Raw genomic sequence first — 15,311 nt, 5'->3', positions numbered from 1 at the left:
CTTTTCCCTTCCTCCCCCATAACAAACACTCTGTGAGGTGAGCGAGGCTAAGAGACTTCAGAGAAGTGTGACTAGCCCAAGGTCACCCAGCAGCTGCATGTGGAAGAGCAGGGAATCGAACCCGGTTCACCAGATTACAAGTCCACTGCTCTTAACCACTACACCACACTGGCTACAAAAGTGCAATACATTGCACCAGCTCTGAGCATCAAATACGCTTGAACCTTCTGCTTGAGCCCGTAGGCTATGTTTATTTATCACCACCCTCTAATTTAAACCTCTTCAAAGTGGGGGAAACTGAACTGTATTTTCCCCAGGAGACTGATGGGAATTATATTTTTTTCTAAAATACATTTATCAGTACACCGAAGGATTAGCCATAAATACGTGCGAGCTCTCATTACAGCACCTCCTGGGGGTGCTTATGATTTACTTTGGAAATTAAAGGGCTCGCTGTATTGAGCTTCAAGATATCAGATACCAACACAGCCCTGATCTGTTATCATGCACAGTTTGAAAAAGTATCCTACCCTTTCTTCTACATTCACTAAGAAAACCATGCAGATTATTCTGAGTGGTTTTCTGCCAAAGGTGTTTACAATACGGCTGCATGAACTGGCTATCTGAAGTGTGTGGTACAAGTCTTATGGGAGACTTACAAGGATGACTTATACAGAACATGAAGGGGATCTAATTTGCATTTTTGCACGGCTGCATCTCTTTGACAACAATAGATTTTAAATCCAGATCAAGTGGAGGGGTAAAAGTAACAAAGCCAGTGGAATCTTACATGCCATGAAACAAAAAAGTATAATTAACCCCCAAGTTCCATGCAGTCAGCAGATATTAATGAAAGAGCAGTGATATAAATACATCGGACATGTGACCAAACACAGGTGCTAGTATTCATATGAGGCCTCCAAGCAGCGTCTGGTGGACTATGTGAACAAACTGTCTTAACCCCTTTTGTTCCCAAATGGCACTGCCTGCATATCCTTGGCCTCCCTCTGCCCCAAGCTGCAGCTGGGGGAGGGAGATACCTAACCCACACAACGAAAACTGCACCCCTTCAATATTTGGGGCTAGGGAAAGAGGGGAGCTACTTTGCTCCATAATGTTAGAAGTATGGAAGCAGAGTTGCAATTCTAGTTTAAAGCACAGCAGCTATGATTGCATACTACTAAGATATCCATGTCTGGAAGCCCCCCTTGATCAGTTGACTTGGCTGCCTGACTTCCTTTTTGCTTAAACCTTTCCACAGCTGCCATCAAAATTCTGTAAGCAAACAACCTTTCAACAGGCAGTTTGGGGTTGCTTACTAGATTGCCATTTTTGTTTCATCCAAAATAATAATAATAATAATAATAATAATAATAATAATAATAATAATAATAATTCTGTGTACCTAGGATGCCACCCAAATATACAGCAGCCTGCCACTATTCTATTTTGGTGTGACTTCATTCTGTTTCTGAAACCACCTGACTTTTACATACCTACATACATACCTACATAAATATGGCCTTTTAAACCATTGGGGGGGGTATTGTTATTGTTTGTTACTATGTTGTGCATTTTTGTGCTTTTGACATTGTAAACTGCCCTGGGATCATCGGATGAAAGGTGCTATAGAAATTTAATAAATTTAACAAATAAAACGCAGTTTTCTGTGTTTTCTTTTTATACGTGTACATTTATTTTTATTGCTATATCCATAATTTTTATTGTATTCTGTATGAGTTTACGTCAATAAACTTTTATTTGTTTTTAAAAACACACAAATAAATATATTATAGGGAATTACTGATTGTGAGGCACCTGTGCACATTCCACCTATAATGTGGTCAACTGGAGCATTGGACTGTGGGCACATGCATCACCTGGGGAATAGGATGAGCACCACAGATCCATTAAAAAAAACCCCACAGCATGCACATGCCCTTAACAGCTCAGGACTGCAGCATCCCAAAGACCGCCTCTTTCTATATGAACCTGAGATTATCTTCTGAGGCCCCTTCTTTGTGTGCCTCCTCCACAAAAGATCTAGAGGGTGGCAACATGAGAACAGGCCTTTTCTGCTGTGGCTCCGTTTGTGGAATGGTCTCCCCAGGGAGGTTTGCCTGGTGTCTTCATTGTACACCTTTAGGCACCAGGCAAAATCCTTTCACTTTAACTAGGTCTTTGGTTGACTGACATCCAATCCCCCTTTTAAAATGTGTGTGTGTGTGTGGGAGAGAATTATTGGGTTGTTTTTATTTTGATCATATATTTTGTGTTTCTATATTGTGATTTTATCTTGTGAACCACCCAGAGACCTGCCGGTATAGGGTGGTAGACAAATTTAATAAACAAACAAACAAGCAACAAGTCATTGGCTGCTTTGTAATAATCCTACTAGTGGATAGATTCCGATTTCCTCATCTGCTCTTAATAGCAAAGCATCAAGAAAAGGGCCAGAATTACCTGCTGAGGTGTGCTTGAACTTCTCACTCTTCTTCTTCCGCCACTTCCATGGCTTGAAAATTCTTCCTAGAGTGGCAAATTTGCTCCGTCTCCTAATCGGAGGGGTGTGTGTCCCTGGAACAAGCGAGTCCGAGCGCATGGCTGCCAGTCTCTCCACTTCTTCAGCTGCGTTTTGAAACAGTAAAAGGAGCCTATGTCAGTAAAGCAGATGGACAACCTTCCCCCTTTGCCAGAGAGAAAAGTTCTGTTTTTAAGCCAAGATCACATTGTGCTGACAAAGGCAGGTATTAATAGTAACACTTGCCCTTTGTATAACACCTTTCAGCAAGCATTCGCAGATAATCCAGGAAGGTGATCCCACACATCTGAAAGACACTTCCTCCTCTGGATCATCATGGCAAGTATTTTTTTGAGGCAATTTTCTTTAAATAAAACAGGGAGGAGTGAAAGGAAAAGGATAGTACAGGATTAAAGGGCCACAAAGGCTCCAAAAGAGCAACAGAGTTATCCCAACTCTTGTCTTCTCAGAAGTCAGTCCTACAGAATTCAATGGGGCTTAACCAAAGGTAAGTGGGTTTAGGATCATAGCCTTAAATAGGAAAATAAAAAGGAAGCACTAGAAAAGCAGGCCCAAAATTAATGGGCGGCCAGGGGCATGGGCGCAGCCAGGGGGTCAGCTGCCCGCCAAATCAAGTAAGTAAGTAAATAAATAAAAATACTTAACCAAAAGTACCAATTGTAGAAAGATTTTGACAGATTTTTCGGAGCACTTGAGCTCAAAAGAAAGTAATCTAAAACAACTGTTGTTGAGACATTTCAAGTCAAATCTGCTAGACAGAGCCAGATAGAGAATGATGGCAGGTGGGTGCCCTGTCCACCCCCCCACAACAAAAATTCTGGCTACCTGCCCCCATAACACAAATTCTGGCTACACCCATAGTAGGGGGGAATCATACCTTTAAGACCCCTGCGAATATTTCAAGTATCAAATGCTTTCAGCACACCATCCCCCTGCCCTGAATCATGGGAACTGTAGTTTAAGGGTGCTGGAAAGTATAGCTATGTTCTGCAGTTCTCAGGATTCTTGGGATGGGTACGCTTTAAATGTGTGGTGTGTATGCAACCTTATTAGAGGGGAGGGGGAAGAAAACCCCACCCCAGAGGCTCTGTGCTTTGCCTTCTTCCCTGCTAAGCTACTTAAAAGAACAAGCAGAGCAGCCCTTTTTCTCAGCTGACACATCTAAGTAGGCACTAGCAGGCAATGACAGTCTCAAGAGCATAACTTTCAGGCACGCTTCTGTTGATGGCACAAATCTAACCCAATGAAGCCACCATGCCAAAATGAGAGCTTACAGTCCTAGGATTACTATGCATGATTACCCCAAAAGCAAGTCCAACCTAGTTCCATGGGACTTACTCACAAGAAAGTATGCTTAAGTTTGTAGCTTTAGGGTGCAATCCTAGTTATACTTATGGGTTTCAGGGTAAATGTGCCTAGGACTGAACTGCTTGTTTTTACTTTAAAACAAACACATCTTAATTTTCAGACACCAAGCTGGCAGCAGCATTGTCTTCAGGTTGATCTCTGTTTGAAAGAGCATACAAAAGTCACGGGGCTATCACAGAGAATACCCTCTTAGTACTTGCAACCTTGCAGAATTTAAAATCAAAGTATTCAGACTTGTTTCAAGATTGGTCTTGATCACTATCTGAATGTTCATGTTCTCCTGACCATGAAAAACAGTGGTATTGTGAGACTAACAATCCTGCCTGATTCATAGAATTATCAAGCATTATTATTATTATTGCTATGCTGGCTATGTGCTATCACAAGTAAAACCAGCTATAAAATTGCATCACTCTCATTTTGGAGGGTGGAAGGGGAAGGAGTGAAGAGAAAGTAGGATGTAAAATAAACCAAATCAGCTAAAGCAGGCATCCCCAACCTGCGGCCCTCCAGATGTTTTGGCCTACAACTCCTATGATTCTTAGCTAACAGGACCAGTACTCAGGGATGATGGGAATTGTAGTCCAAAATATCTGGAGGGCTGAAGGTTGGGGATGCCTAAACTAAAGCATAGGTGGTTGTTTTACTTCTAGCTAGTTGCATTGCTCTGCATCCCTTCCATTTTCTCCTCCATAATGGGAGTACCAGAAATAATTTGAGTTTAATTGAACCAACAATGAAGCATAAAACCTCAGCCACCCTAAATTGCAGGGAAACATGGCTCCTGTACTTAAAATAGCTTTGCAAATACTTCAGGCTAACTTGCAAGGGTTCTAAAATCCTCCATAGCCATACAGTATATACTTTCTCCTGGCCTCATCCTACTTTAACAGTGTAATCCTAGCCATGTCTACTCAGAAGTAAACCCAAATTTGATTCAACGGAGCTTACTGCCAGGCAAGTGGGGTTGGGAAGGCAGCCTAAAGTTTCTCCAGCTTGCCCTGCAATCTGATTTCTATTTATTTCTCTTCTTATTTGGAACAAAGTGCGGCACATCTGCTTTTCATTACAATGCTTGGTTGCTATAACTAAGGGCTAAGAGCGGAGAAAACTGTAGTTTGCAATTGTGTTTAACTGCACTTGTCTAGAGATATGCAAAACCAGAAGGAACACATTGAACAATTCAATCATTTGGGAATTGGGAAACATTTGGTGCAAATGTTTTTGTGGTTTAAAGGTTAAGTGATAAGAGAGCCATTTACTCTGATGTAGTGGTTTTTTTGTTTTGTTTTTTTGGTGTGGAAACACAGCAGCATACACCAGACCTGACTTGTCTAGAAAAAGCTGCTGAGAAAGGCAGAGAGCATTGTGGGATATGATGTTATAAGCAAGCGTTTGGGCCTTCTGAACCCGGCCTCTCAAAATGGCTTGGTTGTGTTGAGGAAAGCAATTGTGGAGGGAAAGGAAAGTAACCCCAGACTCCTCACAGCACAAGCTTCCGTTCACTTGTCCTTTTTTTTTAGAAGTGAAACATATTCAACCACTTTGCCCCCTCTACAGACAAATGTAATTAAAGAAAGCCCGATTTTATTTAAAGAATGAGTGCTATGGGGCTATTATACATTAAACAAACCACGTCGCCGAGTTGTTTTCCCACTGTTGCATTGAATAAAACAAACCATTGGGAAAATGTGGGGTAGTGTCTGGGCTGAGCTCCATTAGTGGGACATAAACTGTGCAAAGAATAATAATAATAAAAAACCTTTCTCCACCAGCTGGTAATAGTGCTGTGAGAGTTGCTACTGAGCCTGACTTCTATAATAAAACCAATCACTGACAAACTTTAAAAACAGCTAGTGCATCATGTCCACAAAACCACCTGCTACCAGTTGCTTGTGCTCAATTCCTCAATGGGCTGCAATTATAGCTTCAAAAACACACTTCAGATCACAGTTGCTATGTGCATTCTCCCCCCCCCCCCATTTTTAAGAAGGTTACGTTAATTATATGGTGCCTGCTGAGGCAATAGGGAGGGTAACATCTTCAATGTTTTCAGTGCAGGGATAAATGCTGCTTCTCTCCTTAAGTTGAGAGAGATATCAGAAAACACGTCGACAGAAATCCAGTAAAGGCTTCCTAGAGGTAAGTGTCACAGAAAGTTCACCTTATTAAGGCTGCAGTACAAAACCCAGATACTACAGAGGTGCAATAGGCTTCATGAATCTCGTTCACATCTATTCTTGAGAGAAATCTGGGAGAGAGCTCCATTTTGCGGATCAGAAGCATGACACTATCTATATGTAGGGTACTTTCTAGGCAGGGGAAATCCTATATACGTTGGCCACTGTTTTTTGGCGGACTGGTTATGTACATTCCCTCAAGGTTTCAGCTTTGGGACATCACCACAAAAACGTGTTGTTGTTGTTTTTACTGTGTTTGTAGTGCTGCTGTGTCAAAAGCTGGACTCTGCTTGTGGTGTCCATTTCACACAATGAATTCAACATGGATGTCATGGACTGGTTGGGTGCAGGGAAATGGTGGGAGGAACCAGCTGCGGGAACCCCCAAGGGAAGAAGGCGCAGAGCCAGGGGATTGGTGGTGGAACAAAGATGAATGGTCAGAGGGAGAAGAGGGAGCAGACTGGGAGGAGGACTAGGTGACAGACGCTGAAGAGGTAACAGGGTTTAGTGAGCAGGAAGAGTCTGTGGCAAGAGAAGCCCAGAATCAGAGGTGGAAACTGAAGCTGAAGCAGGAGAGGAGGGAGGCCAGGAGGCAGAGAGAAGTCCAGCGGGTTAACAGGCATGGGGGGTCTCCTCTCTCCTGGTGTCCCAGAACCAGAAAAGGCATGAAGTAGGAGGAGCAGGTACAGTCTTTTTGCTGAAGAGGATGGAACCCTGTGGGGAGGAGGGGACCTTCAGTCTCCGCAATGACTTCATAGGGGTAAGACCTACTGAAGAAGAGATCCTATTTATTCTAATAAAGAAACTCTACTTACTTCATGTGACTTACTGGTGGCTTGCTTGCTCCTGATATTAGGCATTCAAAACATTCATGCCCCCCAGCACTTTTCATCTAGCTACCACACACACACTATTAATGGGACCTTCAAGCTCAAGACGTGGTCAATATTAATGGGACCTTCAAGCTCAAGATGCGGTCAAGTTAATGAATTAATGGTTAAATTGGAATGTGCACCTAGGTAGTCACCAGGTTCAAAGGCCAAAAATGTATCTGCTGGTTCAAAAGCACATCCAGAGATAGCACTGTTCTCATTAACTCCCGCATAAGCATTTATTTAGGTCTCCTACATGGAATTTGTTCTTGTCCTGAAGTGGTTATAGGAAAAGTGGAGTATATAAGTTTGTGCTTGTGTGTGTGTGTGCACACACACACACACCCCACACTGTGTTAAGAGAAAGAACAGTGCTTCATCTTCTTAAATTTAAATCAATCCCAGGTACAAATTTTGCTAATACATACACTTTTTCCGAGTTTACAATTTACTCAGTAGATTTCATAAGGTAGCATTTTCAAATTAATGGCTAGCTGGTAATAAATGAGTGCATATTTTAAAACAGAGCAAAATCTGAATAAAATATATAGCACTATGCATAAAACTGTTTTTAAAAAAGCTGCTTCAGCATATCAGCTCTTTGCCATTATCTTTTTTGCTTCTTCATCTGACCCTTCTCCAGCATCAATTACAGTTCTTAACAATTATGAAATAGTTGTGGGCTGTGGCACCAACTGCTAACAGCAGGTTCTGTTTCATGCTCTTTCTGTTCAAAAAGATGTGAAAGTGTTTTTCGAGGCTGCAAATTTACCTAGACCTGCCAATTTATACCCACTAGAAGAGTAAAAGGAATTACGGTGTTGGAACTCAAGTCCACAGTGGGCCTACAGGAGGTAACCTGAGATGTATCAGATAGAAAAAGTCTATCTGTGTGCCACTAGCGAGCTCTGGCTAGAGGAGGGAACTTCAAGAGGAGCTGCCACATCAGGAAGGAAGACTCTTTCCACAATAAGGCAAGATCCTATAAAGGTTTTTGGGTAGGCGATAGGGGATGGGGGAAGAAGATGGATCATGAAGTGTGGCTTTGGAGTAACTACAGAGTTTGCACATGATTCCTCATTTTAGGAATGTGGGCTCTCTCTGATATAGGCTCTTGTTTAAGGCTTAGCCTAAGCATGACAGCTGCGGAAACAACATTTGAGCTCTGCTCCTACAAAATTTCTCGCCAGAGCCATCGGAGCTGTCCAGGGTGCCACTGAAGCCTTTCCTCCATACTGCTGTGGCTGTTGCTCCAAGCAGAACAGTAGGTGTTGCTTCAGGGGCATTCAAATTGGTCTACATTGCTGAAATAATTAATGATAAGACACAATCCATAAACAGTCATTTCAATGGGACAGGTAAGGATACGTTTAACTCTCCCACTGAAATAAATGTGAATTAAATGCCCAACTTTGATTGGATTGTGCCTAATAGCCCTCCGAGAAAGGTCAACCACAGCTTTTAGCACTCTCAGAATTGGATTGAAATGGTGAGACTAATGAAACTCTTCTCTGTGATAATGCAGAGACTCAATAGGCTGTTCTCACCTCACTAAAACCAATGAAGGGCACAAGGTTGTTTGTAGACCACTTTCAACAAATAACACTGGATGCAGTAGATGAAAGTAACTGTGATAAGTATATGCTCTTCTCAGAACTACCCCCCCCATTTTACCAGCTCAATCTCTCTGACTTTTTGTGAAAAACTAAGATCTATGTAGAGTAAATTGACCTACTTTCTAAAATTTCATGCGACAAACTGACACCGTCAGTGACATTTGCAGAGATGGAGGGGATGCTTGAGTGGGCTTCAGACTCAATATCAATCTTTTACAACAACAGATATGCAAACTTCATTATCGAAATAAGATCTGTGTCAATGGGTAGCATAGTAGAACACAATCGCCTTCCAGATCAGCAATTATTTACTCAAAAGAAGCAAGCAATTGGGGCTGGATGGAATTTATCCTGCAAGTATATTAATTTTTTAAAAATTAATTTTTTAAAACCTACTTACTGAATCTTATTCCCAAGCTACTTATTCGTTGGGTTTAGGTTATGAAGACATCAGGCCAATCCTTTAGGTCACAGTATAAGTTAAGTATAAACATATAAATGCAAGTCTACATGATGCAGGATCACAGACTTTCTGGATAACTGCAGTTTTAGGATATGGAAATAAGCAACATACACCAACATTTTCTCCCCCTCCCCACAACCTTATTCCTTTTCTGTCCTGTCTGTAATTGTAACAACAACACCACTTAATATGGAGCTCTCTATTGCTTCTTTTGTGCAATATCAACATATTTTAAGCAGGTCATAATATTCAGTTCTTTTGGAAGTTTGGCATAAGGTATCTTTGTGCTGTTTAATCTTTCATCCAGTTAAGAATAAATCACATAACATTAGACATCGTTGTTAATAACTGAACATTAGCCAGTGTGCTAGACATTTAGTTTTGTATCAGAATGCACTGTATTAACTGTTCTTAACACAGCTTCTTCCAGAATCATTATATCTTCAGGTGATATGCGCTGAGATTCCTCCTTATAACATGGATGAGTGATACCATCATGGCCCATAAATGACTTGAAAAATGTTCCTAGCTATGGATTATGGACACAACAGACCACAATGGCATTTCTACAACCTACTTATCTTGTTAATGTGCACTTGGAGGCTCCATCACTATGCAAATTATTGACTATAGTATCATCAAGATCTGCTTAGCGATAGTTTAATCTGAGAATGTCTAACCCTTTAGTTAACAAAAGGATTAATAGCACACAAGGCAGCAAAACATCTCTCTGTAGCAGCCTATATAGCTCTTAACACATGCTTGTTACCTGGAGTTATTGACCGGGACAGGCAAATCACATATGGAGCTACCCTATACGGACTCAGACCATTTTCTCCAAGGACTTGAGCAGAAGTCTTTTCTCTACTAGCACTGCTATCTGAGATCCTTTTAACTGGAGAGCCTGGGGATTGGACCTGGCAGGTTCTGCATGCAAAGCATGATCTCTACACTGAGCAATGCACCATGCTTGGCTCTTGATATGCTGCAGTCTGCTTGAATTACTAGACATGCCAAGGAATCAAAATGCAAATACAGTCATACCTCGGTTTGCGACCACCTCCGTTTGTGACCGCTTCGGTTTCTGACCACCGCAGACCCGGAAGTGTTTACATCCAGATTCCGTGGCGCTCAGATGTGCAGAAGCGATCTGCGCAGCGCGAGTGTGCGCAGAAGCGCTCTATCGGTACTTTGCGCACACGCATTCGGGGAAGCGTCCGATTCGGGGAGTGATCGGCTCCACGGAACAGATTGCGGTCGCAAACCGAGGTATGACTGTACCTGTCAAAGCTGCAGTAGTCTGCAATCTGAATGATGTCAAGTGTGTATTGGGAGGGTGAAGTTTCAGCTTGCACACCACCACACTTCTATCATCTATCTATTTATTATTAAATTTGCATGTGGCCCAAAACCGTAGATCTCAGGGTGGTTCACATCTTCTCTGGAGAAGTTAGCGGGTGACCCTCCAACTGAACTAGGAAGCCTCAACAAGAGGTCAGAATGGGTCAGGTGGTTTTTCCTGCACCTCCCCTTGCCCATCTGTGATTCTAGGTCAGGCTTGCTTACTGGCCTGAGCAATGCTACAGTCTAACTCTAGACCATCTTCATTCAGACAGACAACAGGCGGTATCTGCCTAAGTCATGCTCAGAGTAGAATACGTTACTCACGAATGATTGAAATACAATGATGCCAGTGGACCTACTCCAATTTGCCCCCTCCAATTTGAGTATGACCACTCCATTACCTTCAAATATACTTTTATCCTCGTACTGATCCTCTGAAGTGGCATATTTAAATTACATTTTTAAGATGCTTCAAGCTTGCTACAACCAAAGAGCCCTGGAAACAATTCTCAGCACTTTCGAAAGATACATGCAAGGATCATGGCATACACGATCTGTAATAAAATTATTGGCATGTACACTTTCTCCTCCCCAGAATCTTTTAATATCCTGTTCTTGTACCACAAAACTTGAAAGCTAGATTTTCTTCTCCTTCCTGGCTACATGAAACAGAGTGCTGAACCTAGAGGCAGCCATGCCAAACATCTGGAAAATATTGTCCCATCCAGTAATTCTGAGTAATTCTTGAATGGCTCATGCCCCATTGCTACTGACATAATGAAATCGTCCCAAGATCATTGCTGTACTTTGAAGCCTTATGCAATAGCATGATAGGATGCTCTCTTTTTGACCTACTTTTGAAACAACCCCATCATGACCAAGATTCTTCCATTTTCCTCTGGAAAACAAGCTATCATTTGGGTGACAAGTACAACAGGGGCTTATAAAAAAAAAACTACCATACTTAAATATGGGTATGTGCTTCAAATGTTAGGTTCAGGCACCTTTTGCATTCTGACAAGGAGAGAAGAAAACTGGCTGACACATTGCTAACACCAAACCACAATGCCAAACCACAACGTAGTGCCAACTTGCACTAGAAACAATGTCTACTTTCCAAGTCAACAATTTATTATTATAACAACCCTGCTTGTTAAAAAGTATTGAATCTTCGTTCATGTTGAAATTATAAACGCGCAGATAGATGTTAACTCCAGAGTTGTTTATTTTATCAATATTTACAGGATCTAATCAGGTAAGTCCTAAGGATTTGATAACACGTTTGATACGAGAAGCACAGCTATAGGATTTTAGTGCAGAAGTGGTGATAAGGGGATGGCTGGAGTGATGTCTTCATCTACTGTGGACAAGTGATTAGAATACTCTTAGAATCATAATGTAAGTGAGAGATATTATATCCTTTGGCTCACCTCCATAATGGTTTTGTGGTTATAGATTTATGTTTTGTGTTTCATTTGTAGACTCTTGAGATTTTTGTTTCTGCAGTTGCTATCCTCCCAACATTTGAAAAGAAACTCAGCCACTTGAAGTACATTGCTGTGGGTGCTCTTGCTGTGGGAGTATTTTGATCTCTTATAAAGGATTTGCCAAGATAATATGAAGATCCACCAAGTGTATGTGGATCTCAGACTGTAAACCTGAGATAAAATAAAATAAAGATACTCGTAACATTTTAAAAAATAGATTTACTTTTCGGTGATACTCTTCTAGACTAAACAAAAGCAATTTCAGGTTTGGTTTCCCCCACTGCTGAAACCTCTCAACAGATTGGATGTGGCCAATCAGCCATGAAAGATTCTAGTAGGCCAAGGTGTTCAGTTTGTATTAGGTTTTACTGAAGACGACCAATCTGTTTCCACTGACTAACTTTGAGTTTTCCAAGTGTATTACATTGGTGATGAATTAGGGACCCAAGCGTAAGAGGACTGATGGATTTCTAGCATGCAGGTTGCAACTGTGAACTAGCCTTAGACAAAGAAACCACTGCATACAGGCCAGCATAGAAATGGGGAGTGTTGCCAGATTATTTTATTTATTTATTGGAATCCTTCCCCCGGAGCTTCAACACTCTTATCATTTGGAGGACATCAGACTGAGAAAGGCCAGCATATAAGTAAATGCAAATAAAGGCAGAAACCTATGGCACTGCAAGTTCCCATGCTTAATAAAGCCTGAGGGTGGAAAAAATAGAGTTATTGCACTGGTGGAGTGCATGTTTTACACTTTGCCCTAACACATTCTCGCTCCCCTCCCTCCTCACAAACCACAGCTTTACAATCCAATTTCTCTCACAGCTTCGCATGAAAGCAAACTGTTTACATTAGGATACACGTATTAAATAAATGGACCAGTCTTCATTTGTATTGCAAAAAAAGAGCCTATGGGCTAATGGCTGCAACAGGGCAGTTTGAAGGAGACAAAGGGCACTGCCCTTTCCCTGAAGTGATCTGGCTCCGAATGAAGGTGAAAAGGCAGGCAAGAAGTGGAGTGGCAACAGAGGATATCTCTGGCAGAAGAAGAACCATCTCATTGCCCAAGAGGACTCCCTTGACAATAATGTAAACTCTACATCTCTCACGCCCAAATGATTTCCAACGCTGTCAGAAGACCCACAGATACTCCAATGTATGGTTTGCCAAATGGCCGTGCAATTGTACTCTTCCATATCAGGCATAGCCCAGGGGGGCGGGGGGGGGAGGAGTTGATTGTGTGCAGCCATTTGATTTAGGGATCTTCAGATTTCTGCCAGGGGCAGTTAACTGGACTATGAATTATTCAAGGCTGGACTATACAAATATCGTTAATTGTTTCCTTGCCCAAGGCAGATAAATTAAATCTTGGTAAAGGAGTTTGTGAAAACCCTAAAAAAAAAATGTCCCATGGTTGGAGGCAAATGTGCTTATTTCCTTATTTGCACAACTTGCCAGCTGAATCCATTTTAAGATCCCAGCAGCGCACATATAATCAGCTCAGTTCCCATTGCTCTGTTCTGTTTGTAATCCGGAAGTATGATGTAACTCTTAATTGATTATCACTGCATCACAACGCACAAGACCTTTTCATTCCCCTCCCCATCACTCAACCTTTTTTTTTTTTTACACGAGGGCAAATGTAACTAGTTCTCTCATTCTCTCAGCCCTAGGGTTAAAACAAACTAAAAATTATCCTCCACAACATGCAATACCAAACACTCTGACAACTACATCATGCTGTATCTCAGTAAAAATGTTTTTGGGTTGTTTGGTAGTAGCAGTTGCTCGTTTTAAAATCTGTGTTATATTTGTGTTTTGTTTTTGTTTTTGTTTTGTTGCAAAGGTAGGTGTTTTGCCTTTTTGTGCGGGGAACATTGCAAGCATAGCCAGTTTTTCTTATGTGAAATGGATATTTTGTGGTGCTCATGACAGCTTCTTAGATTCCCAGATATGCTACTGGGCCTCAAACGTTTGGGTACCCCTCTACACCAGAACATGAATGTCCCTATAGTTACATCTGGATATAAGAATGGATGAAACAGATATTAGATTTACTCCAATTAACCAGATGGGTCTATGGTCGGAGAAAACATCAAAATTACAAATACTCATGGGCTTCCACAACCGTACATTCAGTCAATATCCCAGAGGCTTTCCATCGTCTCCTAGGGGAAGGGCACCTTTGCAAAGCCCCAAGCACAGACTGTCTTTGAACATGTAATTCAGCTCATCAGTCTTAGTCACGTGGTCTCAAGGAGGCCTTTTGGATCTTTGACAATAAATGGAAATTTTAGTGGGACTTGGCAGTGCAAATGCCTTACAAGATCAGCTGAAAAATCCTCACTATCATACGTCTGGCAACTTATTCAAGTGTACAGGTATATTTGCCAAACAAAGGAGAGTAATAACATACCCAAAATTTGTTTAATCAACATGCTGACAATGGAGAAGATTTATTGCTCCATTCTATTGTCCAATTCCCAGCCCTTGGGCTGATTAAACAATCTACGGCCTTTTAAATGTTGTGTGGGGTATTATTATTATTTATTGTTTTTATGCTATGTATTTTGTGCTTTTATACTGTGAGCCACCCTGTGGTCTTCGGATAAAGGGTGGTATAGACTGTTCAATCAATCAATCAATCAATCTATAAAGCCAGCCAATGCGAAATGCATGTCTAATTCTTACCAAGGTGGTAAATTACAGAATGTGGGTTTCTCCCCAGGGAAACCCACTTGGTACCAGCACTTACTCCTTCCCATAACCAGGCAACATTTTTGTTCTCCCATGCATTTGGGCATCAATATGCTTTAGTTCTCGTCACTATCTTATCCTGCTGTTCTGCCCCCATTTTTGTGGTGATGATGATGATGATGATTATTATTATTATTATTAGTGTTGTGGAGGAGGAAGGGGCTTTGCGTGCGTGCATGCGCAATATTGTCACTTGATTTTAACAAGTTAAAAAGTATCTATTTCTATGATTTTTTTATTGTGAAAGTCTTTTCAGACTGTCCCTGTGGGAAGTGGTTCATAAATTAAATAAATAAGTAAATGCACATCAGCCTGATGTGCTCATTTTCTATGTGGAAGCATTTGTTTATTTTAATGTGGAGGAGGATTTAGATAGATGAGCCCCTGAATTCACACCTCCTCCTCTCTGACGCAGAACAATCCTGACATGGTTACCAACTCAGTGAAAACTAGGCCCTCGGATGTGTGCAAAAGAAAAAAAGAAAACACTTCACACTAAACCTCATGGAAATCAGAGCTGCACACCATCTTAATTTTGTTTTCATTATTTTCTCCTAAATGCTATCTACTGTACTATGAAGCTTTACACATTACTATTGACAATTTTGCTTCCATTGTTAAGGATGCACTTAAGATTGGAATAGGGCTGTTTTGAATACTGGTAAGTGTGATCTTAGAT

The 15,311-nt window shown here is 41.3% G+C and overlaps 1 protein-coding gene across 4 annotated transcripts in view; it reads right to left on the bottom strand.

The window, feature by feature from the left end:
• The window catches only part of LOC118090495 (phosphatase and actin regulator 1), a 127,738-nt gene that overhangs the window by 83,365 nt on the left and 29,062 nt on the right, over positions 1–15,311 (bottom strand). For all 4 annotated transcript variants that reach the window (XM_088675179.1, XM_088675180.1, XM_088675178.1 and 1 more), the window contains exon 2: positions 2,464–2,628. In XM_088675179.1, coding sequence (XP_088531305.1) covers positions 2,464–2,602 — 139 coding nt within the window. In that variant the 5' untranslated portion in view covers positions 2,603–2,628. The remainder of the gene's footprint in view (positions 1–2,463; positions 2,629–15,311) is intronic.

This window comes from Zootoca vivipara, chromosome 8 (genome assembly GCF_965207765.1).
Source record: "Zootoca vivipara chromosome 8, rZooViv2.hap1.1, whole genome shotgun sequence".
Classification (NCBI taxonomy): Eukaryota; Metazoa; Chordata; class Lepidosauria; order Squamata; family Lacertidae; genus Zootoca; species Zootoca vivipara.
Note: the sequence above shows the minus strand (reverse complement) of the source record. Positions and strands in the feature narration are given on the sequence as shown.